The sequence below is a fragment of the Peromyscus californicus genome, unplaced genomic scaffold (assembly GCF_007827085.1).
Source record: "Peromyscus californicus insignis strain IS unplaced genomic scaffold, ASM782708v3 Scaffold_18__1_contigs__length_77618521, whole genome shotgun sequence".
Lineage (NCBI taxonomy): Eukaryota > Metazoa > Chordata > Mammalia > Rodentia > Cricetidae > Peromyscus > Peromyscus californicus.
This window is the reverse complement of record NW_026294480.1, coordinates 37,494,942-37,522,503: the sequence shown is the minus strand read 5'-3', so window position 1 is coordinate 37,522,503 and position 27,562 is coordinate 37,494,942. Positions and strand designations below refer to the sequence as shown.

The window sequence follows — 27,562 nt, the reverse complement described above, 5'->3', positions numbered from 1 at the left end:
TTCATTAGTTGAATTGTTTCTAATGTATAAAACCCCTTCAATTATGGGACATCCCATGGGCAATGTACAACAATCTCTTTGTAAAAGTAAAGACTGATTAATGATGGCCCATTATTTTATATTTTGATTTATATTTGATTAAAGTCTTATGGTGGTATGGCAATAAGTATTAACAATTATACTGACAGCGTGTTACTAGAAAATATTATCCCTCCCTTACTATCCCAAACCCAACGAGGTAGGAACATTTGGTTACACAATAAGTTAAAAATTGTGTATGTTTTTTAAAATGCTTTTTTTGGTGCTAAGAGTTCTCCAGGTGGACTTGTGTGTATTAGTCATGTGCTTTACATTGGGGCCACATGCCCAGCGCCCATGAAATTCCTTGGGTAAGGAATTATGCATTCTTCTCTTGTCCCGTTTGCTGTGTTTACTCCAGTGTTTTGGGAAGGAGAGCCTTGTTTGGGCTGTCATTAGAATCGTCCAGGTCAGTGGTTCTGGTCCCCAGCCCAGCAGCATTTGAGTATCACTGGGTGTGGATCAGAGACTTGGGATGTGTGGGCCTGGTCTTGTGTGTGTTACCATGAGTTCTCCACGTGTCCACATGCATTCCACTTGAGGACCACCAGCCTGTGTATGTCACATGCCAAGAGTGGTCTTGGGTGTTTTCATCTTTCAGACTCTTCTAATTCGTATGTTCTGAAAAGGTCCTCTGTGACGTGAAAAGGTCCTCTGCAGTGTCCAAGCTGCCAGCTTAATTTGGAGTAAAAGAGAGGGGCGGGTCTATCTTAAAATAGTTCTCAGTTAATTTAAAGTATCCTGGGCTGGAGGCCAAAGTGTTTACCTTTTTTGGTAGCTTAATATGATGCGAGGCAGGCATTGCTTGGAAGATCCTAGTTAAGTTCCCTCACTTGATATTTGTCAGAGCTATGGATCGATCCTTGGACTATAGAAATGGACATACAATAGGGTTTCCAAGAGTCCTAAACCTTAGACATATCTACATATAAAGGGTCTGCATCTGTTAGTCTCCTCATCTTTTAGAATCATTTGTGCTGGCACAGAAAGGTTGTGTTTGTGGAGGCTTGTCATTTGGATCACAGAAACTCCTTGTTTCTTCCATCCTTAAGGGGCCCGCTTCATCTAAAGTATGTTTTACCACCGCCTCGCCAAGAGCGCCTCAGTTTCTCTTCAAAGATCACATCTGAAAAGGAAAAAAGGCTTGCATTTTATCCTGATTATGAAACTGATACATAGGGCTGGAGCCTGAGTTAGGTCCCAACCATGGGGGCTCACGCTGAGGTCGAAGTTAGGCCAGAACTTCATATTTTGGGAAGCAGATTTGGCTTGCATCCTCCCCTCTGATTTTGAGCCCACACTCTCCTTACCTCTTAGTTTGGTAAACAGAACTGTCTCTGTGTTTCCCCTCTGCCACTGCTGCTGAAGGAAACAGCTAAGCATTTCTGAGGGCTGCAAGCCAAGCAGGAAATGAACAGGTTCAGGTCTTCTGTGGTCTCTGTTAGCCTCTGGGTCCTGGGAGGCAAGACAAAGGTGTACAGATGTGCCAAGAGTTGTGGTTGGGGCAACAAAGGCACTAATAAACTTCATCTGCACTTCAGAAGTTGGAGACCTGGGAAAGAGGCCCCAGAGAGAGGAATAAAGGTAGGAGGGCCTGTGAAGGCTCTGCAGGTAGTCTGGGACCTGGAGGGGAAGGGCTGCTTGGCTGCCCCTCTTCAGAAGGGCAAAGGGCCAGAGCTGCTTTACTTACATTAGAAAAGGTTGGCACCAGAGAAAAGATTAAATTTACATTGCTAAGCACCTTGAAGAGGAGAAGTTCTGACTCCCATTTGTTTGTTAGAGTCCCCTCCTGGCTGCCCAGCTTCTCTGACCCAGCAGTGATTGTTGCCCCCGCCCCCCTAATACACCCCGAAAAAGGTATTTGGTAAGAGGTAGATTACATGATTCAGGGTTTAGGCTAACACAGGCTGATGCATGCGGTTTCTTAGTTTTGTTTTTTTCCTTGCACTTCTCTGCATAAACTCCCATCTCCTCTTAGTGCCAGTTACAAAGAGCCAAGTTGGTGTGTTTCTTCTCTAAAGAGTTTTAAGTAACTCATGCCACTCATGGCTAACACGTAGGTATTCTGATTCACAGGCTCTTCCTATGAAATGGTGTAAGAATTCACATTAATGAGGAAACCCAACCAATAATGCACAGAACGCTGCTGGGGACTCTTGGTTAGGGCCGTCCCGGGCATGCTCCGTCAGTTTTTATGCTGTTTGTGTGGCGTGCTGCGCTTCACAGTCTGGCTGTTGCAATAATTTGCCATTGTCTTTCTCAAATATTAATGAAGTGTACAAGGGAGTCTTTTTCAAATAGCCATTCTTAAGTTGGACCTAAAATAAAGCTTTTCCTTTAAAAAAATAATTTTTCAAAAAGATGGAAACTACTTCATTAGCAATTACCAGCAAAATCTCTCAATGTCTTTCTGTAAGCTGTTTAAGCTTAGTATTAGAAATTAGGGCTAGAGGATTTAATTAGCCAGCTCACAGGATGCAGTCTCTTTAATTTAGGATTTCCCTTTGAGAAAATTATGTAAAGAAGGAATATGATATTTTCGATAAGTTGGTTTTTAAATTGCATTTATTGTCTCCATCTTGGGCCCCATACTGCCTGTACTGCTGGTCTGGAGATTGTGCATGATTTGAATGAAAGCATTTTGTTTTCACACTGATCATCACAGTGTAGGTTATTGGATTGTATACAATAGTTTCCAGTTAGGAAAGGTTTACTGTTACATTTTTTTTTAGGGGGGGTAAGGTTTACCTCACCTACTTTATCAGTCATAAATCAATACTGATTATGACACATTGAATCAGACTAGTGTGCTAGGTAACAAACCAGATACACTATTATGAGAGCGTTATATGCTAACACTTCTGCATTCTTAGACCTAGCTTTTAAGAAGACAGAAAAAAACCCTCTCTCAACCCAGGCCACCCTTTCAGCCATAACATTGCATTGCCTTGCTCCCTGCTTTTAATTTCCCCAGGGGTTCTTTTTATTTAGGAAAGGGGTGAAAGATGTATTTGTGTAAGTACTACACCACTGCCTCTGTTAAATTCTCTAACAAAGAGTATGTTCCTTGAGCACTTCATGCACAGGGCGCATATTTTTCTGAAAAGAATGTGCCATGAAAGGAATGGTTCCAGGCTGTGTGTTTATTTCATGTCTGCCAGTTTATTCTAGCTTAGAAATTTTCTAATGCTTTGGGTTCATAGCCATTTTTCAGTTAGCTGGGCACATATACCTAGATGTGCAAAAGGGCCAACCTTTATAACTTAATGTTGTGTTCTAAAACAGCTGTCCTTCCATGATGTCATAGGTCTTTGTCCCTTTTGAAACTTCACACTTAACCCTCACACATGAGAACAGTCTCTTTCAAGAAAAGCTTTTTTTATTGTCAGTGAAGAATTAAAGTTCTCTTTTCAGAAAACTTCATCTTTGCTGAGACTTAATACAGATGATTTGAATGTGTTCATGTGTGAGAAATCTGCCTCTTTGCTGTTGATCTACTGAGTATATTAGCTGTTGGTCTGTCACTTTAAGATCCAATTGCAGGGGCTGGAGAGATGGCTCAGTAATTAAGAGCATATTTGCTGCTCTTCCCGAGTTCAGTTCCAGGGGCATCCATATCTGGTGGCTCACAACCTCCTGCAACTCCAGCTGCAGGTGATCTGATGCTCTCTCTGGCCCTGTGAGCACCTGCTGACAGACAAGGTGCACACTCAGGCAGATACATACACATAAATGAAAATAAGTCTGGAAAAAATAATCCAAATGCAAATGATGTCATGCAAAGTTCAGTTGAACTGTTTCTTCAAAGCATTATATGAACCTTTGGGTCTCTTATGGAAAATTCCTGAAGGCTTTTGTTGATGGGGGTTAGAACTATTGGCACTTACTTTGTGTTCCAGTGGTGGTGGTTCTGTTTGTTTTGCCAACTTGATAGAAGCTGGGTCATCTGAGAAGAGGGGACTTGAACTGAGAAAAAAGCCTCCATAAGATTGGCATATAGGCAACTATGTGGGGCATTTCCTTGAATCAGTTGATGTGGGAAGGTCCTGCCCACTGTGGGTAGTTCTTCCCCTGGGCCAGTGGTCGTACTGTGTAGAAGAAAACAAACTGAGCAAGCCATGAAAGCAAGCCAGTAAGCAAGTGTTCCTCCATGGCCTCTGCTTCAGTTCCTGCCTCCAGGCTCCTGCCTTGATTTCCGCCCTGACTTCCCTCAGTGATGGAGTGTGACCTGACAGTTGTAAGATGAAATAAACCCTTTCCTCAAGTTGTTTGTGGTCATAGTGTTTTATCCCAGCAATAGAAATGCTAAGACACTGTTTCAAGTGAAAACCTATAAAAAATGGAAATACATGTTTATTCAATAATAGTAGTAAGTATATGTTAATAGAAATAAAATCTTCCTTTAAAAAAACCAAACAAAACTCCCGTAACTCCCAATAAGAACAGTTTACTGAAATGAGTGACATTATCTCTGTTTGTGCAAATCTCTTTAATGTTTGCCCTTAGGAAAATCCAGCTCTTTTATTTATCTGTCTCTGTTACTACGGTAGCTCACATCATGTCAGCCTCTTGAAACTAAATATGCACTGAGGAGAGATGGTGTAAAAGGTCACCAGTGTCTGGGTATAATTATAAAGGATTTCATTATTGTCGGTGCTCTGAGAGGCACTTGAGGATTCTGGGGGGAGGTTAGTATCACACTTTGAAACTCACTGCATTACAGTATTTACAAACTTATAGTTCATTTAAAAATGCTCTCCATAATGTTTTTTTAATTTCTCTACAAATGGAATTAACACAGTGTTAAGTAGGGAAATGAGGGAAGAGCTGGGTTGAGCAGAGATACAAGTGACTTAAGTGTTTCAGTTTTGTTAAAATAAGAATGATTCTTCTAGTGTTTCCCTAGTCTCTTGCCTCAGAAAGCTTTGTGATTTCTCTTTATTTTCCAAGCCACCCTATGAGAGTAACCTCCTCCCCCCAAATTCCAGTAGCTTAGAAAAAGAAAGTGTTATAGATGAAGAGAACATGTCCACGCCCCTCTGTTTCCCCAGCTGGGAAGGGAAGGAAAGGAAAATAAAATTTAACGAGCACTTTACTATGTGCCAGGTGCTTTACACGTGTTATTTCATTTTAATCCCCCAAACAGCCTTGCAACATGTTTCTAGCCACGTACTTGCACAAATACAGTGAGAACTCAAAAAGGCTGAATAATGCGTTCAAGGCACACAGTGTCTAAGAAGCATACCTGAGTGGGGCCTGGTCTGTTCCAAGGCCCGCTTGGTGCTGTACTGCCTTACACAGTTCTCCTGTTCCCCGAGGCCAAGAACACAGGATGCTGTGATATGAAAACAGTTTACTCTGTGAGTCTTGTTCTTCGTGATTAACCTCCTAGTAGATTATATCTTGTATAGTCACACAAATGTTTTTAAAGGGTTTTTTTTTTTTTCATGCATGTATATCATCATACTTAAGTTCTTAACCATTTACCCACAGCCATCCTCCCACCCTTCTCTTGCTGGCCTCCATCTGTCCCCAAAAGAAGGCTCCCTTCTACTTTTATATCAAGTACCTTCAAGTGCTGTCACCATCCCCATTGTCCTCCCTTAATACTGCTTACGTGCGCTAACACATGCACGCTAGATTCTGTGTACAAGCTAAAAAACCGTTTGTTTCCCAACCTCACTTAACAGTGATCTCTAGTTCCATCCATCCATTTTCCTGCAGATGCCATGATTTCATTTGTTTGTTGGTTTGTTTTTATGTCCGAATAAAATTCCATTCTGTGTGTATACCATGTTTTCTTTAGACATTCACCTGTTGATGGACTTGAGTTCATTTCTGTTTTTTATTTCTATTGTGAATATTCCAGAAATAAACATGGGTGTACAAGTGTTTATTGTGTTCTGTTGACTTTGCGTATAACCCCTGAAGTGGTCTGGCCGGGTGGGTCGTGGTACTTCATTTTGTTGTTGTCTTTTGAAGCACCTCCGTGCTATCTTCTGTAGTGGTTGCACCATACAGGTGGTTTTTATCCCACGTCTTTGCCAGCATTTGTTGTCTTGTGTTTTCTTGATAACAGCAATTCTGACTGGAGTGAGATGGATATTTATAGCAGTTTTAATCCTGTTTTCTGATGGTTAAAGGTGTTGAACACACGTTTTCAGTTTACTACCTTTTTTTTTTTTTTAGAATTGTCATTTTAGTTCATTAGTCCACTTATTGATTGTATTTTTCTTGTTTAGTTTTTGTGGCTCCGTAAATATTCTAGCTGTTAGTTTCTTCTTTCTAGTGGTTACTTCCTTTCCTCTGCAGAAGCCTTTTAGTTTTGTATAGCCCCATCTGTTGGTCCTTGGGGTTTTTTCTTGTCATTAGAGTTCTTACCTTTATTAAATTTCTTTTCAGTTATTTTACATACCAACCACAGTTCCCCCCCCCCCCCGCCCCCCGCCCACCCATCAACTCCTCATGAAGGGTAAGGCTTCCCATGGGCGTCAACAAAGCATGGCATATCAAGTTGAGGCAGTACCAAGCTTCCCCCTCCTCCCTCCTGCATCAAGGCTGAGCAAAGCATCCCACCATAGGGAATAGGTTCCAAAGAACTAGCTTATGCATGCATCAGGGATAGGTCATGGTCCCTTTGCTAGGGGCTCAACCAGTAGACCAGGCTGCATAACTGTCACCCACGTGCAGAGAGCCTACGTCAGTGCCATGCAGACTCCCTAGCTGTCGGTCTAGAGTCCATAAACTCCCATGAGCTCTGGTCAGCTGTCTCTGTGGATTTCCCTGTTATGAACTTGACACCCTCTACCCCTTGCTTATATACCTCCTCTTTCTTCAACTGGATTCCCAGGGCTCAGCCCACTGCTTGACTGTGGATCTCTTCATCTGCTTTCATCAGTTACTGGATGAAGGTTCTGATGACAATTAGGGTAGTCACCAATCTGATTACAGGAGAAGGCCAGTTCAGGCACCCTCTCCACTATTGCTAAGAGTCTTAGCTGGGGTTATCCTTGTGGATTCCTGGGAGTTTCCCTGCCACCAGGTTTCTCCCTAACCCCATAATGGCCCCCTCTGTTAAGATATCTCTTTTGTTGCTCTCCCTCTTCATCTCTCCTCCAACTTCACCATCCCAATCCCTCATATTCCCATCCCCCATCCCCTCACCTCTACCACCCACCCCTGGTTCCCAGTTTACCTAGGAGATCTCAACTATTCCCCTTCCAAGGGCGATCCATGCATCTCTCTTAGGGTCCTCCTTGTTACCTAGTTTCTCTAGAGCTGTGAGTTGTAGCCTGGTTATGCTTTGCTTTACATATACTATCCACTTATGAGTGAGTCCATACCACGTTTGTCTTTCTGGGTCTGGGTTACCTCACTTAGGATGATTTTTTTCTAGTTCCATACATTTGCCTGCAAATTTCATGATGTCATTTTTTTTAACCACTGAGTAATACTCCATTGTGTAAATGTACATTTTTTTTATCCATTCTTCAGTTGAGGGGCATCTAGATTGTTTCCAGGTTCTGGCTATTACAAATAATACTGCTATGAACATAGTTGAACAAGTGTTGTGGTATGATTGAGCATCCTTTAGGTATATGCCCAAGAGTGGTATCCTGGGGTCTTGAGGTAGATTGATTGCCAGTTTTCTGAGAAACCTCCATACTGATTTCGAAAGTGGCTGTACAAGTTTATACTCCCATCAACAGTGGAGGAGTGTTCCCCTTACTCCACATCCTCTCCAACTTAGGCTGTCATCAGTATTTTTGATCTTAGCCATTCTGACAGATGTAAGAAGGTATCTCAGAGTCTTTTTGATTTGCATTTCCCTGATGACTAAGGATGTTGAACAATTCCTTAAACAAACGTCTTTCAGCCATTTGAGATTCTTCTGTTGAGAATTCTCTGTTTAGATTTATACCCCATTTTTAAATTGGGATTATTTGGTATTTTGATGTCTAGTTTCTTGAGTTCTTTATATATTTTGGAGATCAGCCCTCTTTCAGATGTGCGATTGGTGAAGATCTTTTCCCATCCTGTAGGCTACTGTTTCATCTTACTGAGCGTGTCCTTTGCCTTACAGAAGCTTTTCAGTTTCAGAAGGTCCCATTTATTAATTGTTGATCTCAGTGTCTGTGTGGTGTTTTATATTCAGGTAGTGGTCTTCTGTGCCAATACCTTTGAGGCTACTTCCCACTTTCCGTTCTGTCAGGATCAGTGTAACTGGATTTATGTTGAGGTCTTTGATCCACTTGGACTTGAGTTTTGTGTATATCAATAGATATGGCTCTATTTGCATTCTTCTACATGCTGACATCCAGTTATGCCAGCACCATTTGATAAAGATGCTTTCTTTTTTCCATTGTATAGTTTTGGCTTCCTTGTTAAAAATCAAGTGTTCATAGGTGTGTGGATTTATGTCAGGGTCTTGGATTGGTCTACATGTCAGTTTTTATGCCAGTACCAAGCCATTTTTATTACTATAGCTCTATAGTAGAACTTGAAGTCAGGGATGGTTATACCTCCAGAATTTCCTTTATTGTTCAGGATTGTTTTAGCTATCCTGGGTTTTTTTGTTTTTGTATATGAAGAGTATTGTTCTTTCAAGGTCTGTGAAGAATTGTGTTGGGATTTTGATGGGGATTGCATTGAATCTGTAGATTGCTTTTAGTAAGATTTCCATTTTTACTATGTTAATGGTACCTATCCAGGAGCATGGGAGATCTTTCCATTTTCTGATATCTTCTTCAATTTATTTCTTTAAAGAATTAAAGTTCTTGTTATACAGGTCTTTCACTTGTTTGGTTAGAGTTACCACAAGATATTTTATATTACTTGTGGCTTTTGTAAAGGGTGTTACTTCTCTGATTTTTTTCTCAGCCCATTTATCATTTGTATATAGGAGGGCTACTGATTTTATTTTTTTAATTAATCTTGTATCCTGCCACATTACTGAAGGTGTTTATCACTTATGTATATTATCATATCATCTGCAAATAGAGAAAATTTGACTTCTTCCTTTCGAATTTGTATCCCCTTGATCTCCTTTTGTTGTCTGTTGCCCTAGCTAGAAGTTTGAGTACTATGTTGAATAGATATGGAGAGAGTGAACAGCCTTGTCTTGTTCCTGGTTTTAATGGAATCGCTTTGAGTTTCACTCCATTTAATTTGATGTTGGCTGTCAGCTTGCCGTGTTTTGCTTTTATTACATTTAGGAATGTTCCTTGTATCCTTCATCTCTCCAAGACCTTTATAATGAAGGGGTGTTGGATTTTGTCAAAGGCTTTTTCAGCATCTAATGAGATGATCATGTGGTTTTTTTTTTCTTTGTTTGTTTATATGCTGGATTGTATTGACAGATTTTTGTATGTTGAACCACCCCCTGAATCTCTGGGATGAAGCCTACTTGATCATGGTGTATGATTTTTTTGATTGTTCTTGGATTTGGTTTGCCAGTATTTTATTGAGTATTTTTACATCAATGTTCATGAGAGAGATTGGTCTGTAATTCTCTTTTTTAGTTGTATCTTTGTGTGGTTTTGGTATCAGGGTTTACTGTAGCCTCATAAAACGAGTTTGGCAATGTTCCTTGTGTTTCTATTGTGTGGAACAATTTGAGGAGTATTGGTATTATCTCTTCTTTGAAATTCTGGTACAATTCTGCACTGAAACCATCTGGCTACCCCCTCCCCTCCTCAATTGGGAGTCTTTTAATGACTGCTTCTATTTTGTTAGGGGGTTATAGGTCTATTTAAGTTATTTATCTGGTTGAAATTTAATTTTGGTATGTGGTACCTATCCAGAAAATTGTCCGTTTCTTTTAGATTTTCCAATTTTGTGGAGTACAGGTTTTTTTGAAGTATGACCTGATGATTCTCTGGATTTCCTCAGTGTCTATTATTACGTCCCCCTTTTCATTACTGATTTTGTTAATTTGGATGCTCTTTCTCTGCCTTTGGGTTAGTTTGGATAATGGTTTGTGTGTCTTGTTGATTTTCTGAAAGAACCAACTCTTTGTTTCATTGATTCTTTGTATTGTTCTTTTTGTTTGTATTTTATTGATTTTGGTCCTCTAATTATTTCCTGTCATCTACTTCTTCTGGGTGAGTTTTCTTCTTTTTGTTTAGAGCTTTCAGGTGTCCTGTTAAGTCTCTAGTGTGAAATGTCTCCAAATTCTATATGTAGGCTCTTAGTGCTATGAACTTTCTTCTTAACATTGCTTTTATAGTGTCCCATAAGTTTGGCTATGTTGTGCATTCATTTTCATTGAATTCTTGGAAATCTTTCATTTCTTTCTTTATTTCTTCCTTGACTCACTGGTGATTCAGTTTAGTATTGTTCAGTTTCCATGATTTTGTAGGCTTTCTGTAATTTATGTTGTTGTTGAATTCTAACTTTAAGCTGTTTTGATCCGATAAAATACAGAGCATTATTCCAATTTTTTTTTTTTGTATCTGTTGATACTTGCTTTGTGATGGAGTATGTGGTCAGTTTTAGAGACAGTTCCATGAGGTGCTGAGAAGAATGTTTATTCTTTTGTGTTTGGGTGAAATGTTCTATCGATGTCTGTTAAGTCCATTTGAGGTATATAACATCTGTTAATTCCCTTATTTCTCTGTTAAGTTTCTGTCTGACAGACCTGTCCATTGGTGAGAGTGGGGTGTTGAAGTCTCTCACTATTAATATGTGGGGTTTGATGTGTGATTTAAGCTTTAGTAATGTTTCTTTTACGAATGTGGTTACCCTGGTATTTGGGGCATAGATGTTCAGAATTGAGACTTCATCTTGATGAATTTTTCCTATGATGAATATGAAATGTCCTTCTCTATCTCTTTTGATTAATTTTAGTTTGAAGCCTATTTTGTTAGATATTAGGATAGTTGCACCAGCTTGCTTCTTAGGTTCATTTGATTAGAAAATCTTTTCCAACCCTTTACTCTGAGGTAATGTCTGTCTTTGAAGTTGAGGTGTGTTTCTTGGATGCAGCAGAATGATGACACGATCTTGTTTTCATTTCCATTCTGCTAGCCTGTGTCTTTGTTTAGGTGAATTGAGTCCATTGATATTACAGAATATTAATGACCAGTGTCCGTTAATTCCTGTTATTTTTTGGTTTTGGTGGTGGTGCCGATTGTGTGTGTTTCCCTTCTTTGGGATTTTCTGGCATGAGATTATCTATTGCATATGTTTTTGTGGGTGCAGCTAACTTCCTTGAGTTGGTTTTTCTCCTTCTAGTACTTTCTCTAGGGCTGGATTTGTGGATAGGTATTGTTTAAATTTGGTTTTGTCATTGAGGGAGACCAGCTCCCTGTTTTCCTCCCAGAGTACTTTTGAGGAGGGAGAAGTGAGAAGTATGTAGATAGAAGTATAGAAGACAGAGACAATTAGAAACACAGGATAGCCTCGGGAGGGCCTGAATCCTAATCCACTGGCCCCTTCTGTCTCTACTAAAGGGCTTTTTTAAAGGATTGCCAAGGGATGGAGCAAAATTACCCCCTCAGCATCGCCAAGTGCAGACCATCCCAGGCACCTAGTGACCATGCACGTGGTCAAGCCATCCCCTAATGCAGCCCTGATGTGTAAGGCAAGCTCAGATCTTACTAGAAAACCTTTGTGGGCTCCCACATGGAATATCTTGTTTTATCTTTCTGTGGTGATTGAAAGCTTTTCTGAGTATAGTAGTCTGGGCTGGCATCTATGGTCTGCAAAACATTTGTCCTGGACCTTCTGGTTTCAGAGTCTCCATTGAGAAATCAGATATAATTCTGAAAGGTCTGCCTTTATATGTTACTTGGCCTTTTCCCCTTTACAGCTCTTAATTTTCTTACTTTATTCTGTATGTTTAGTGTTTTTGATTATTGTGTGGTGAGGGGACTTCTTTTTGGTCCAGTCTATTTGCTGTTGTGTAAACTTCTTGTATCTTCATAGGCATGTCCTTCTTTAGGTTGGGAACATTTTCTTTTATGATTTTGTTTAATATATTTTCTGTGCCTTTGAGCTGGAATTCTTCTTCTTCTATCCCTATTATTCTTAGGTTTAGTCTTTTCATGGCATCCCAGATTTCCTGGATGTTTTGTGTTAAGAATTTGTTGGATTTAACATTTTCTCTTGACCGATGAATCTATTTCCTCTATTGTATCTTCAACACCAGAGTTTCTCTCTTCCATCTCTTGTATTCCGTTGGTTATGCTTGTATCTGTAGTTCCCATTCATTTACCCACCCAGATTTTCTATTTCTACAATTCCCTCTGTTTGTGTTTTCTTTATTGCCTCTGTATTTCAATTTTCAAGTCTTGAACTGGTTCCTTCACCCATTTGATTGTTTTTTCTTGGCTTTCTTTAAGAAATTTTTTTGATTTCTTCCAATTTTTTGTTTGTCTTTTCCTCGATTTCTTTAAGGGAATTTTAAGTGCCTCTTCTTTCTTTTTTTTTTTTGTTTTTTGTTTTTTGTTTTTCTGAGACAGGGTTTCACTGTGTAGCTTTGCGCCTTTCCTGGATCTCGCTCAGTAGACCAGGCTGGCCTCGAACTCACAAAGATCCGCCTGGCTCTGCTTCCTGAGTGCTAGGATTAAAGGCGTGCACCACCACCGCCCTTTAAGTGCCTCTTAACATCTTCATAAAGTTATTTTTAAGGTCATTTTCTTCTGTTTTATCTGCGTTGGGATGTTCAGGTCTTGCTGTTGTAGAACCAATAGGTTCTGGTGGAGCCATATTGCTCTTTATGTTGTTGAATGTATTTTTACACTGTGTTTACCCATCTGGGGTTGGGATAATTATAGGTACAGGTGTTGATTCTTTTGATGTCTTTGTTGGATGGGTCTTTTGTTTCTTTATTGTCTCTTTATTGTCTTTTGGCCTGAATGGTCAAGGGTTCTGGTGATTGGCTGGTTTTCAGGTTGAGTAGGGTTGTCTCAGCTGAGGTTTGTGGGGGCTTGGGTGCCTAGATCCAGTATATTGTCTGATGTGGGCTTTACTTGTACCTATGGAATCTGTTCTTTCAACTGGTGTAGGTTTTGTCTGTGCCTGTTCTTCCAACTGATGTGGGTGGCGCTTGTGCCTATAGTCTGTGGTCCGCTGATATTGCTGGAAAGGGCTGTTCACAGGGAGGTTGCTCTTCTTCCAATTTGGCCAGGAGAGGATGATGGGTTTGGTGGGTTTGGGCGGCAGAGTGGGTCTTGTAGGTTACAGAATCCAGTGGGTAGCAGCTGTGTGGAGTGGTCTGCCCGCAGGACTCTTACCTGCTGGCCAGCTGCTGGGGCTTGTCATTAGAGTTTTTGTCTGTGCCTATATCTTGAAGCATTTTCCTTGAGTAATTTCAAAGTTTTAGGTGTTACAATTAAGGACAGCCTTGACTTGCATGACTTTGGACTTGACCGGAGGATGTGTATAAAGTGAAGAGAGAATAAAGACAGGATAGGCACAGAGACATGTACGGAAAAGCTGAGACTGGATGGGCTGGGTGCATTTATTGATTATATACTGCCGCACAGGAAGTGAGTTTATTGTATGTGGCTGAAGAAGTTCATTATATACAACAAATTAGAAGGTGCCTTTCAGTATCAGTAGGAGATCTCTATAGGGAAGCAGTTTCAGGTTGCACTCATGTGGAGGAGGAAACTGTGCTTTTGTCTCCATCAGTGGTTTAGGTAAAGGTCAATCTTTTGTACTTGGACTAGAAGAAGGCTTGCCCTTTGAGCCTGACCCAGGGAAAGCTTTGCTGTCCCATTCTTGTGAGATAGATATTGAGGTCTTTGACATGATGGTGTTCATGTCAGTAATGCAGAATCACTCAAGACTTCATCCACTCCCCACAAAAGCCTTTGATCCATTTTGTGTTGATTGCTTTTTGTGCAGGGTAAGAGAAACGGAAATAGTTTCATCTCTTTTTTCGTGTGAGTATCTAGTTTTCCAAGTACCATTTGTTTAAGAGGCTGCCTTTTTTCCCCCTGATGTATATTTTTGGCACTTACCCCAAATCAGATGGCTCTGGCTGTGTGGGTTTATTTCTAGATTTTCTATTCCATTTGTCTACATGTCTTTTCTAGTATCATCCAGTTTTTATTCCTTGACTCAGTAGTATGACTTGAAGTCGAGTATTATGAGACCTTCAGATGGAGTAAAATTTCTATTGGAAAGAAAACCCAGGGGAAACAAAGTGGGCAAAAGAGAAGGAATAGGGGAAGAAGAGTAAAGATTGCAGTACTGAAAAACACATACAAAATGAGATGAACGATTGGAGGGTAATAAAAGTATGAACAAAATCTTCTAGAAAGGTTGCATGTTTGAAGTACAGTGAAGTGAAAATAATACTAAAAGCAATTTTAAAAAGTGCTAGAGTGGATTCTTCCCTTGAACATTAGAGATGCAGGTGTGTGCAGCGTGAGGGGGGTCATGTGGTAGTTGTGTGCAGCATGAAAGGGGAGTCTGGACCTGAGGGGCTCTTGTCTTTCTCTTGCTTTATGCTGGTGAAGGGAAAGTGTAGGACACACCTGCTGACTGCCAGAGCTGTCTCCACATTATCGGCTTTCTTTGCTTGTCAAAGGTCTTGCTGCTGCACTTGGCCTTTTCAGGTGTGGACTGGGTTTGTTCCCTTACCCTCCCATTGTGGCTATGCTAGCTCATTTTTCTTTTCCTTTATTGCTGTTTGAATGTAGTATTTTGTCAGTCTGTTCTTCCTCCCCGATCTCCTTTGGTCTGCTTGTTGTAGTCTCTTGGTGATGCTTTCCATTGCATTTTCTATTTAATTCAAAGAATTTGTTCATTTCTAGCATTAATGTTCTGGCTAAGGTGTTTCCCAAGTGCTTTATGAGCTTGGAAAGCAATGGCAGCACCGAATTCTGTAGGGACAAAGACCCACCTGCATATTGGTTAAACTCCCCCCCCCCCCCCCCCAGAGTGAAGCAGCTGTGATGTCAAGTATTCCACCAAATTTGGAGTTCTGAGATTCTAGAGTACTGAAAAGATAGACACCACCTCCAGAGGTTGGTCTAACCCTGACCTCAGGCTGCCCACTTCTCCCAGCCTGCAGGCTCCCCACAGTTACTCTCAGTTCATAGGCTTGGCTCCCTGCCATTGAGGGTGTCCCTGTCTGTCCCTGTACACATCTCTGTCTGAACCAGGCCTCCGATGCCTGCATGTTTGGCCCGTCACAGTCCAGCCCTCTTGCTTACCACCATGGCCTCGCAGGGCTATGCCTCACTCTGTGACTGTGGCAGATTCAAGTCAGGCTCCATGACTTGTGATTGTTCCCTGTCATTAGGTCTTCAGGGTAGCTCAGTTTTAAACAGTAAGTTCTTTGTAGAATAGTGCCCACTGCCCTCTTAGTCATCTACAAAGACAAAAGAGGACTCCGCTGTGGCTGGAGGAATCACTGCCTCACAAGACACGATGCAGCTGAATTTGAGCCTCATGTGATCCATGGCTTTGTCCTACACTAGGCCCGCCAGTCTCTTCTCTACTGCTGCTTGGTTTGCCCTTCAGACAAGGTCTCCTTCCCCTCCTGTGTGCTGCAGAGCCACCCAACTGATCCCTACTCAACTGGGATTCCTGGTTTGTGTGTTTGTTTGTTTGTTTTTTTGTCTGTCTGTCTTGGGTCTCTCCTCCCCACTTCCCAGCCATTGTACCACCACCTCTGACTTTCTGAAGCCCTTTCTTTGTCCCTTTGAATAGAGCCTGTGTTCACACTGCCTTCTCTTTGACCAGATTACTCAGTTTGTAGTCTGCCATCTTCCCTGGAGCTCTCAAACGAACTTTGTTTCTTTGTGTTTGAGACAGTCTCACTGTGGCCTGGAACTCATTGTGTAAACCGGATTGGCCTTAAAATTGCAAATATCTGCCTGCCTCTGTCTCCTGAGTGGAGTGCTGGGATTAAAGGCATGTGCCACCACACAGGCCTAAACGTATTTTAGAAGAAGGCTTACAGTAATTTCTTCAGTTTTACTTACTTGAAAATGTTTTACCAGATAGTAAAGGATTGACCTCTTTTCTGTGCTCAATTCTTGTCTTAAAACAGATAGTCATCATGGTTATCAGAGCTCCAGACAGACAAAATCCATTCTTAGGAAGTTGTCTTGTCTCTGTTTGCTCAGCACCTAAGGATAAGCACAGTGGGGCGATGGAGTGTGAGTCCTGTGAGACAGGGCATCTCCCCCACCCTCTTGGTATGGTGGAGGGACAGTCTCCGCTCCTCTTCCATGTGCATTGACATGATTTAGGATACACAGACTATTAGTGGAACTTGAACAGTTGCTCAAGGTGAAGAGGCTGAAATACCATTAAAGAATCGAAGTCAGCCTAGTGAAATTTCTTCATACAAACTCAGTACCCCATAGTCTTAGAAAGTTGTCCAGAGCTGCCTTTTACATATGAATATGTGATTTTCCTTATTTGAGGTAAAACCTCTCACTTCATAATCTTCACCTGAAGGCAAAGGAAAGTTGCCCCCAAAATCGAATCGTACTTCATGTGTTAAATAACTGCTGCACCATCAAATTAGAGGTACAGCTGAGCTCACAGCGGTACTTTCCCTGACAGAGATGAGCTTACATTGGTACTTCCCCTGACAGAGATGAGCCACATGAAGAGCGGTCAAGGTAGTCAAATGGACAAAGCAGTAAGAATAGCGTGGTTTTCAAAGCTGCTGCCTGCATTTAGTCCAGGGAATGCCTCCCTGTTCACCCACGGTCAGCTGGGTAGGGTGGCAGGGCATAAGACAACCAGCAGTGGACTGTTACCCTTTAGAAATATTTCCATCAGAGAAGGCTGGAATTTTTAAAGGAATTGGGACACTTGAAAGATGCTGTTAGAATTTAAAAAAGAATACTTATGAAATATTATTAATCTTTGATGAGCTCAGATTAATGAAGTTTTGTGACATATTTTGTATTTTGTGACCTCATATCTTTGGGATTGTTGTTTTGGAGGTTAAATATTTTAAAGTTTGATTAAAAAATCTGAATAGAAGAATAATCAATGTTTATTATAGCAATTGGATAATGCATGGAATACCCCCTCCAGTATTAGTAGTACTATATCAGAGTTCAATAAACTTCACCCTTTCTGACTTGTAGTATACAACTTACATTAATAAATAACCATTTTTGCACTAGCTCTTTGGGGACTTCATCAGTTGTCTTAAGGACCTTTTTTCTTTAATGATAATTAGATTAGTGTTGTTTAGAGCACCTATTGTGTTTCATTGACTCTTGATTATGATGATGGTAGTGATTGTGTGTGTGTGTGTGTGTGTGTGTGTGTGTGTGTGTGTGTGTGTGTGTGTGTCTGTGTATGCCTCATACATGTTTCTGAGGATTGATCTCAGGGCCTGGAACATGCAAGGAATGTGCTACCTTTCCAGCCTGTATTGTAGACAGTTTACTACCCAGTGTTGCTCTTTTGAGTCCTCAGTTATGGGCTTTGTCTATGTTTAGAGTTCTCCAGTATAATTTTTATTGAGGGACAGTCTTTCACGTGCTGGGCAAGGAGAGGGTGATTGTGTTGAGTGGGAAGATGTTCATCTTATAAATATCAATTTACAACTCTATATGCTTTGGTATCTGGCTTTCGTACATGCAAATATGTGACATATGGAAACAGTTTTCCTTGAACTAAATGTATAGAATATGGTTGGGGCCTTTCTTCTGAGTCAGATATTTTTGGTCTTATCTTTGCCTATCCCATTATTTTTTATAATTACATATAGTGCATCTTGTATGTACAAAGAAAGGCAAAGTCGCTCTTAGTTTTTTCATTTTTGACATTTTCTAAGATGTTTTCTTTATGTATTAACTTTTTTTAATGGGTAAAAATATAGGAATCAAAAGACTATTTTATATATATCCATTCTTTAATTGTATTTTTCCTCCCTAGAGACCAGTTGATCAAAGTGATAAAGGAAAATAGAATGTCTATTTTTAAATGGATTATATTTGTAGGGGAGAAAACCCAAATATCTATTATATGCTAGTTTTCCAATTTTTGTATTATGAAACAATAATTTGTGTTTATGGAACACCTTTTATAAATTGATTTATTTGATAAAAAAAATGATTACAACACATTTATCTTGTCAAGATGAAATTACCTCACTGTAGGAGTTCTCTTTTCTTTGGAGTAGTGGTCTAGGTAACTCAGAGGCCACAGTGAATGGGGTCCTGGTGTCACATGTGAATTCTTGGTGTTGTCTGCCAGTCCCTCTCAAGCCACGTGCAACACTTACCCAGCTTTCATGTAGCTTGTGAAGGGAAACTCAGTCACCAGTTTAAAAAACAGTTTTTAGCATAGATCGCAGAAGGCCAAGAATGCTGAGGCCTTCATATTTAGCTAGCACTCAAGTTTCTGTCAGGCATTTGAAATCATGAGGTAGATTTGGGCCCTTGATGTTCCCAAAGGGATCTCTTTGTTGGCTTCAGGTTTATCCCTCACCAAATGAGTGTGTCTTTGGGGATGGGTGGCTGGCTGAATAGATGTTTATCCCCTACCTCTACCCAGCCCCACCCCCAAAACTTCAGGGTAGCTGAATTTAGGAATGCATTTAGGGAAAACATACAGGTTTGTTCACTGGACAGGTAGGCCACAATTATACAAAGTGGTTGTGCGAGGCATTTTCACTTGGCTTACCTAGAACTCTCCAAGGGCAAATGGCTTCCTTAGTGGGGGGAGCATTGCTCTTCTGGATCATTATAAGCAGTGTCCAACTGGCCATTGATGGTGGAACTTGTAAAAGATTCCTGTCTGGTTCTAAATTAAAGGTGCATTGCCTCTAATGCCCTTTTCTTATTGGTGATACTGTACTGTGGAGGGAGTTATATATGTATTTAACCTTATATCTAAGCCTTCCTCTGTGCAAGTTATTCAGAATGTGTTATGCATGAACAGCTGTAGGTTTTACAGCTCTCCTTGTAGCTGCCGTTGATAGATACTGCAATGTGGGGGCACATATATATGTAAATATACACACATACATACACATATACGTATATATATATATGTATTACAGAAAAGATTATTAAGAAGTTTCTCTGGTCAAAGTTAGTGAAAGGGACCTCCCTACCTTTCCAGTGTTGACTGGTAGCTTCATGGCAGACTGGAATAAATGTGAAGGGAGGGGTCAGTTTGGATGAGAAAAAAACTGAATAAGGCAGGTGGTGACTGATGTAGATCTTGGTCGTGTGTCCCATGCATGAGTACAGTAACAATGCTGTGGAGTGACTGCTTGCTGCAGGAGTGATCACTGTGATCAAGGTGTGCTGCAATCAGTGTTTCAATTTTGCTGTTCAAAGCACTCAGTGCTGTTGATTATCATTTGTCTTTTCATCCCTGGTAGAGAAGCTGGTGCTTATTACTGGCTTGACTGTTTCCACCTGTTCCTTTCCTGGCTGCGCTGTCCAGAGCCACCTGTGCAAGAGTTAGGACTTGCCTTAGCATCTGAGTGCAGACGCTGAACTTTGCCTTTCTTGTCACCTAGGTTTCCACTTGAGTGGTACAGTGACAGAACCTGCAGTACAATCGGAGCCAGAAACCATTTGCAATGTGGCCATCAGCTTTGATCGTTGCAAGATTACCTCAGTGACCTGCAGCTGTGGAAACAAGGACATATTTTATTGTGCCCATGTTGTGGCACTGTCTTTATACCGCATCCGCAAGCCCGATCAGGTCAAACTACATCTTCCCATTTCAGAGACTCTCTTCCAGATGAACAGAGACCAGCTGCAGAAGTTTGTCCAGTATTTGATTACAGTGCACCACACAGAAGTCTTGCCAACTGCTCAAAAGCTAGCAGATGAAATCCTTTCCCAGAATTCAGAAATCAACCAAGTTCATGGTGAGTATGACAGATGATGTCCATTTTCTCTGGATTATTTTTCATTTATCAGTTCAATTATGCATAAAATGAATTAAGTATGAGAAATAAGTCATCAATAATGCTCTTTGATAGAGATTAGCTTAGCTTTGTATCCTACATCATTTCTTTTAAAAGATTTCATGCTAGAAAGCAAGCCCCTTTTGGGGAGAGCTTGGTAATGGGTCTTGTTAGATGTGGCTCAGGCTGGCCTTGAAATCAAATTTGTCCCTCCTCAGCCTCCTGCCTCTGCTTCCCACCTGCCCTGGGATTACATGGATGCTATACCACATCTGAAGTAGCAAGCTTTTTGTGATCAGAAAAATCTCCTTTGTTAAAAAATTGGTTCTTAGTTTAGTTTAGTAACATTTCATTTAATACTAGATATTAGTTATACAAAATGCATGCCATTTAATTTATACTTTTTAGCACATGAATATGTGTATATTTCACTTTAAAATTTACTTTACAGTCGAGGAATTTCTTATGTGGTACCTTATAAAAGAAAATAAACTTTAGAAAACTGTTACGACTTTAGAGTTTATGATATGTGTAGCTTTAATAAAAACAGTTTTTGTTTGAAATTAACCCTAAAGAATATATGGAACCATTCAGAAACATCCACCAACATTTTTTTCCATATGTTATACTATTAAAATGTAAATAATTATAGATTGGGGAGATGGCTCATTTATTAAAAATGCTTACCTTGCAAGCAAGAAGGCTGAGTTCCGTTTTCAGTGTCCATGTTTAAAAAGTCAGGCATAATGGCACACTTGTAATCCGGCGCATTGGGGAGGCAAACACAGAAAATTCCTTGGGGCTTGTCATCCAACCTGCCTAGTCAACTTCTCAAATTTCATGTCAGCGAGAGACCCTGGCTCACAATCAAACCTGGTGCATCACACCTTAGGTGTTACCACCTAAGGCTTTAACTTTTGGCCACAGCACAGGTTGTTTGTGCTTCTAAAACATGTGGAAGTAATTTCGTAAGCAATTAAAAATACATTGAGGGCTGGACATGGTGGTGCACACCTTTAATCCCAGCACCCAGAAGGCAGAGGCACCCGGGTCTCTGTGAGCTGAAAGCCAGCCTGGTCTACAGAGATTATTTCAGGACAGCCAGAGCTACACAGAGAACGCCTTTTTCAAAAAACAATAAACAAATAATTTGAGGTATCACAATCTTGGCTAAGCAGCATAGAGTTCTGATGTTATTAAAATGTATTTAGTTATATTATTTTGAGTTATAGGACAAGTCATTCAACCTTAATCTTTTAGTTTTGTGAGTTTTTTCAACACCATAGCACAAATAGCAATGTTTAGGGAAAGCCATATTGGGTCATTGCAAAGCTGTGAGATGGCACTCTGTAATGAAGTCACAAGAGTTAACGAGTGCAGCAGGCCAGCATGTAGGCCAGGCCAAGCAGTAGGCAGCTCTCAGCACTTGTGAGGGGTCCGTGCTCCTCCCCGACAGGCTCCTCTGATTTGTATTGTAATCAGTTCCTTAGTGGTAGTGACATTTTTACATCATTAAATACAGGTTTAGCTTGATCTGTTTTTAAACTATATATATCATAAAGTATGGTTTCTATACGTCTCACTTCAAGTCTTAATAGTAGAATTTACCCATGTTGTTTCATGTGCCTGTAATTTATTTGTTGTCATTTCTTGGATGTTTCCCTGTCTAATAGAAATGCAGTGTGGCCCTAGTAGACACAATGTAAAAAATAAAAAGCAAAAATAATATTAATGCCATTTTCTGATTTATATTAATAAATACTGCTTCCACAAAAATAAAGTTTGTATGTTTTAGATCACTATCATACTTATTTTCAGGTTTTTAATATTTGTAATTACCTATTTAGTATTTGTAAGTAAAATTCAGTATATTCCTCTTAATGAATTAATTTTATACTGTAATGATGAGTTGTCAAAAGCAATACCCATAGTTCAAAATGGTTTTTTTGTGTGTCCGTGATGCTGGAAAAAGTGTGTGTGTGTGCATAGGTTGGCAGGATATTTCTTCCCATAGTCATGGGGAAGTTTATAATTTTTCATGTGAAGTCTGAAATTTGGTGTCTGTTCGGTGCTTACAACACACCCAGTCACACCAGTCACCTGAAAGTCTGTAACCATAAGTGACTGGTGATTACCAGATGGCATCACATTGCTTTGGCGTATTCTGGGTATGAGAATGCCGCTGTTTATTTGTCCATTCCACTGTTGCTGGGCCTTGTTGACAGTAGAGCTGCTATGAACATTCTTTTAGAAGTCTCCCGGTACTGTGCGATGTGGTTTTTATGTCAGAGGCAAATTCGCACAGTCAGGTTTCTTCTGGCGCTCCCCATGTCAGGCTCTGCTTTGTTTAAGTGGCTGTCATGAGGTGTGGGCAGCAGTTTACCTGGAGGAGGCTGGCACTGTTAAATAGCAGGCATATGAACAACTGTGCTGCTGAAGTACCTTCTGTGACCCACAGAAAGCACATGCATTCAAGAGCTTCTCAAATAGGCTTCTGCCCTATAGGATGCTTCTCTTACTCAACCCTTGCTGCCTTGTGAAAATTCAGACCAGCCAAGAGTCATCCCATTTAGGACAGTGGCTCTCAACCTCTGGGTCATGACCCCTTTGAATTGAACAGCCCTTTCACAGGGGTTGCATATCAGTGAGCCTGCATATCAGATATTTACATTATGATTCATAACAGTAGCAAAATCACAGTTATGAAGTAGCAATGAAATACTTTTAGAGCTGGGGGTCACCACAGCATTGAGGAAGTGAATTAAAGAGTCGCAGCACTAGGAAGGTTGAGAAGCACTGATTTAGGGCTTCTTATTAAAGTGTTCAGTGGACATTGACAAATAGGATATAGTTCTTTTATCTGTTTCCTTTTTCCTTAGTTCAAATAACCCATTAGAACTCTGTTCTCTGAGTTTCAGTTTAGCCAAAGGTCCCATCAATAATTACATATTCAATGCATTTATCTTGCTTTGAAGATTAACAGCTCCCTAGGTTTCTTATTCTAGAGATTTTTTTTAATTCATTACCATGTTGAAATTGTGTTCTGGATGAAATATTATAAACTATGATTGTTTGCAGGAACGTGTTCACACGGCATTTTGAGAATGTCTGAGATTTGGAATAGCAGTGTTTAAATGAACTGGGAAGAACAGTGCAGGTTCGCTTGGAATCTGATTTTCAGAGAACTTACGTATGAGAAGAGCTCTTGAGAGCCGGGAACCTGAGTGGGTTTGGGCCTCGAAATGGGTCATTTACACAAGCAGTCTACTGCCTTCCACTCTAGTGTGAAGTGTGACAGTGTTGAAGAGAGGTGGGAGCAGGCCAGTCACACTGCTACATGACGACATGGGAAATTGTTCTCTGTTAGATTAATGACTTAGTACAGGGTTAGATTAAAAATTATTTGACCACGTGGTCTCACCTGTCTTCAAACTTCTGTACATAAAACATTCTTTTTTCAAATTAAATCTGTTTTCAAAACAGTACTTTCTTGTATGATTTTGTGCTTATATTTTTCATTTGAGAAAAAATGTCTTGAACATAAATATTATGGTGGTATAATTTTTATCTAAGAAGTAGTACCACTTTTAACTGGGAGATAAATAGGGCCAATGTAGGATTTAGACTAAATTATTCTAGTCAGTTTTATGATGACATGGTTTAGCTTATCTGTGTCCTTTTTGAAAGAAAAGTATAATTCAACTTAAAATTACCAAAAAAATGTTGATTATAGTTTTTCTCTGTTCTTTGTGAATTTACTTGATGCTTCTTAAAATTCTATTTCTTGCTTTTTCTTACTGCTTTGAAATATTTTGCTTTTATCTGAGCCATTGAACATTTTGTTTCATTCATATTCCTTACACAGTAGTGTGTGCATGGTGACTCATCCATTCACAGACACGAGGAGGGCAGTGTGACTACAGACTTGGTCAGGATGGTAGTCCTTGTCAGGTTTTATTTCATTGTGTTTTCATGTAGTTTCCTATATGACTATATGATAAAATTAATTATTATATTCTCAAAGTGGCTGCAAGATACTTAATATCTTACCAAGGAAATTGTAGTATTTTTAAGCAAACTTCTTGCTTTTGTCTTTATATCCTAATAGAACTTTCTATCTTTGATACTCTTCTTTAAAAAAGAAGCTAACGTCTTTGCTAAGTACTTACCGATAGATTTATTGATTTCCGAGCACTAACTCCGCCCCTCGTTATGTTAATTGGTGCTTTGCTGGCTTTGTTTTGTATTCAGGGAGGTTCACTAGCTAGGTGTAATGGTGTGTGCTATAATTTCAGTTTCCTACGGAGGCAGAAGTGGAACTGTAACTTTGAGGCCTGCCTGGTCTATATGTATAGCAAGACTTAGTCTCAAAGCCCAGCCCCAAAGGAGTCGGCATCCTAAATTGGCAAATGGAGGCATAGGGACAGAATATTGAACTTGAGAACTGGAGGCCTAGAACTCAGTATTGTCTTTGCTATGTATTACCTGAATTGACTGGTTGGAACACATTTTCTCTCGTTCTTAAAATGCTTGTCATCTTCTATTACAGCTTTAGAAAAAAATGATGATATGGATACGTATGATAATAGTAAAAAGATATTCATGCTTATCTCATTGGGACACTCATACCATAGTTTGAGAAGAGAGCAAAGGGCTGGCAAGATGGCTCAGCAGGCAAAGGTGCTTGCTCCCAAGCCTGAGGACCTGGGTTTAATCCCTGGAACCTGCATGGATGGAAAGAGAGAACTGATTGCCACTGGCCGTCTCCTGACCTCCAGCATGCATGTCATGGCACTTGCACACCCACAAGCCCCTCCTGCATAGTAAATAAAGAACGGGTGATGACAGTGAGAGTTGGGGTAGTCTATGACACCCATTTCCTCCCCTTTCTCTGCTGTGTCTTTTGTTTGCTGACTTCCCTGTAGGCAAACTACTGCAAAGGAACGGGTTACAGGAAGCTGGTGTTGATCTAGACCATGAGTGAAAAGGAGGTCATTTAGTGATCCCTTCAAACCCAGACCTTGGGCCAATTCTCTAGGTAGGCCAGTGCCCATACATGTACCCAGTCAGTGAGGGATTTACTGATGTTTCAGATATGTGTTGACTTGATGTCTAATAGCCTATTCAACTCTGGCATACCTATAGGAACACAAAAGACAACTAGGATCCACATTTTAAAGTCACATGTCCTGTTGATTTTCCCAGATGTACCTTTTGATATTATTGCATTTCTTTTTAAAAATAATTTTGTTATTGAAAATAGATTTTCTTCATACAGTATTCTGATCATGGTTTCTTTTTTACAAAACCAAGACTGTAAATCTGTCTTCCTTAATTTAGCCTTCAGATACTGTCTGATTCATTTTAGTCATCTGTCTATATAAGCCTCCCAGTTATTACCAAACAAGCCTACACAAAAGTTCCCTTTTCATTGGCTGTAAACATGGAGACTCATATTATGACCTATGTATATTGATAGACTATCTGAGCACAACACATAGTAAGTACCCCCGTATATTTTTAAAAACAATCTCGTTTTTGTTTTTTTTTTTGTTTTTTGAGACAGAGTCTCTGTGTAGCTCTGGCTGTCCTGGAACTCACTCTGTAGACCAGGCTGGCCTGGAATGCATCGAGATCCACCTGCCCCTGCCTCATGGGTGCTGGGATTAAAGTAAAAGAATCTCTTTAAAAATTCTATCTCAGTCTTTGTGGGAACTTGGTGATTTATTCTGTAGGAATGTGTAAACGTGTTTCAAATCCACTGGTGAGTGACAGTTGAGGAGTCGTCTGACACAGGCCTCGTGCTCAGTATAATTGGACTTGCTTTAACAACCAGCCTTTGCAAGTGTCCTAGGGAGATACTTGATTATTACCAGCCTGTCTGTATTGTGAAGCACTCGAATGTTGACACTTGGCACAAAGTATGATCCACTGGTGGTCAGTTTAATTGAGAATTAAGAAATACATTGTGTGGAAGAGAACGTTGGTCTAACTACCCTACTGGACAAGGCAGTAATGTAAAACCTAAAGAAAACTCTTAAGGATGAACTTTGGGGAAAAAATCTGGTAGTTACAGAAGTATGTGAAGATAAAAAGACAACTCCTCATTGGTTCCCTGCCCCCAGCACCGGTGTCCCACCACAGCACCCCACACAGACAACATTGTCTATGCTCTGTACGATATACACATATGCACATACAACCTGAAATGGAATTTTAAAAGAAAATGAAACAGTTAAAAACTGCATTTGTAGTTTTCTTTTTTGGGGGGGGGGGGGCGCGGGGAAGGGGCTAAATAGGTATAAATGTCTGGCTTTAGTTTTAGTGTTTCAAATGTTGTGCGGTAGTCTCTGGTATGGTACATCTTAACCACTAACCTCAGGAGTGACCTACAAGAGGTGCTCTCCTGTTTTCCCTGCGTGTGTATTGTTCTTAGGACCACCACTAGGTAAGCTTTTATTTTTATATTTTAATTTTACTTTTTTAAGTAATAGAGTTCCAGTAGTATAAATGCTAGTAATAATGGTGTATACATTTTGGATTTTATAATTTCTACAAAATCTCCCTCTAAAAATTATATTTTACCCACAATTATAGCCAAAATGTGATGTTTGTATCATGAATTAAATATATCTTTAAAAGTATTGGTGGACTCTGATTATGTGTATGTTATGGTATGTCTTTCACACAGAGTCTCCACATTTCACTTTAGCAAAAAGAGTAGTCTTGAAGCCTAATGTCTCTTAATTTGGAGGCATTACAAAATATCTAGCCCATGAGGAGTTTTTTCGGGTGCAATGCAGAGATAGGCTAGGTACTTGAGCTCAGTAGCTTTCATCGTGTCCCCTTTCACCCAGATTGGCAGTCATCTCTGACACCCTTAGCCCTCGTTTGTGGAGTCTCCCCTGTTCCTTTCTCCTTTGGGTCATTCCCCCCCCCCCCCCCCCCCAGCCTTCCACATTGGTTAGATGAGCAGATTGCTCTTGTTGCCCACAAGTGGCTCTCTCGGGCCTCCCCCTGGAGCCAGTTCAGTATTTAATAAGAGTTCCATCTTCAAAGTCTGACTAATCTGAGTTAGAATGTAGCCTCTGGTTTCTGTGTTTTCAAGCTAAGTTACTGGGGCAAGTAATCTTCTTAGGCCTCAGTTTCCTATTTCACAAGATGGGGAAAGGTAAGAGAGCAAACAGTACTGATCCTGTTATCTCCATCACTGTAGTGTGCACTTGACCTGCATCTGTAGATCTGTAGGGCCAGTAGTAAATAATGGAGGAAAATATTTGTAGATTTTTTGTTTGTCCATTGTTTTTGTTGTTTGATTGTTTTTCAACAATCTTGCCTCCTAGATTTCTGGGACTATAGGTGTATGCCACAATACCCAGCTCACAAACCAGCATTTTAAGGCATCATTTGAAATAAACAGAGCAGACTAGTGCTAGAACTTGCAAGATAGTAGAGCTGTTTCTAATATGACTGAAGAGTTTGATTTGCAAAAACAAAACCTTCTGAGAACTTTGCATAGATACTCATATTTGTGTGCCAAGTGATTGTTAGTACATTTTATCAGATAAATAATGGACAATGACTTAGCTGCTACTGTGCAGTGTTTTTATGCTGTTTATATGC

General features: G+C 40.2%; 1 protein-coding gene across 2 annotated transcripts in view; it reads left to right on the top strand.

Annotated features, from left to right (window-relative positions):
• Positions 1-27,562, top strand: part of Zswim6 (zinc finger SWIM-type containing 6) — a 184,772-nt gene that overhangs the window by 97,929 nt on the left and 59,281 nt on the right. For both annotated transcript variants that reach the window (XM_052743252.1, XM_052743253.1), the window contains exon 2: positions 19,544-19,900. In XM_052743252.1, coding sequence (XP_052599212.1) covers positions 19,544-19,900 — 357 coding nt within the window. The remainder of the gene's footprint in view (positions 1-19,543; positions 19,901-27,562) is intronic.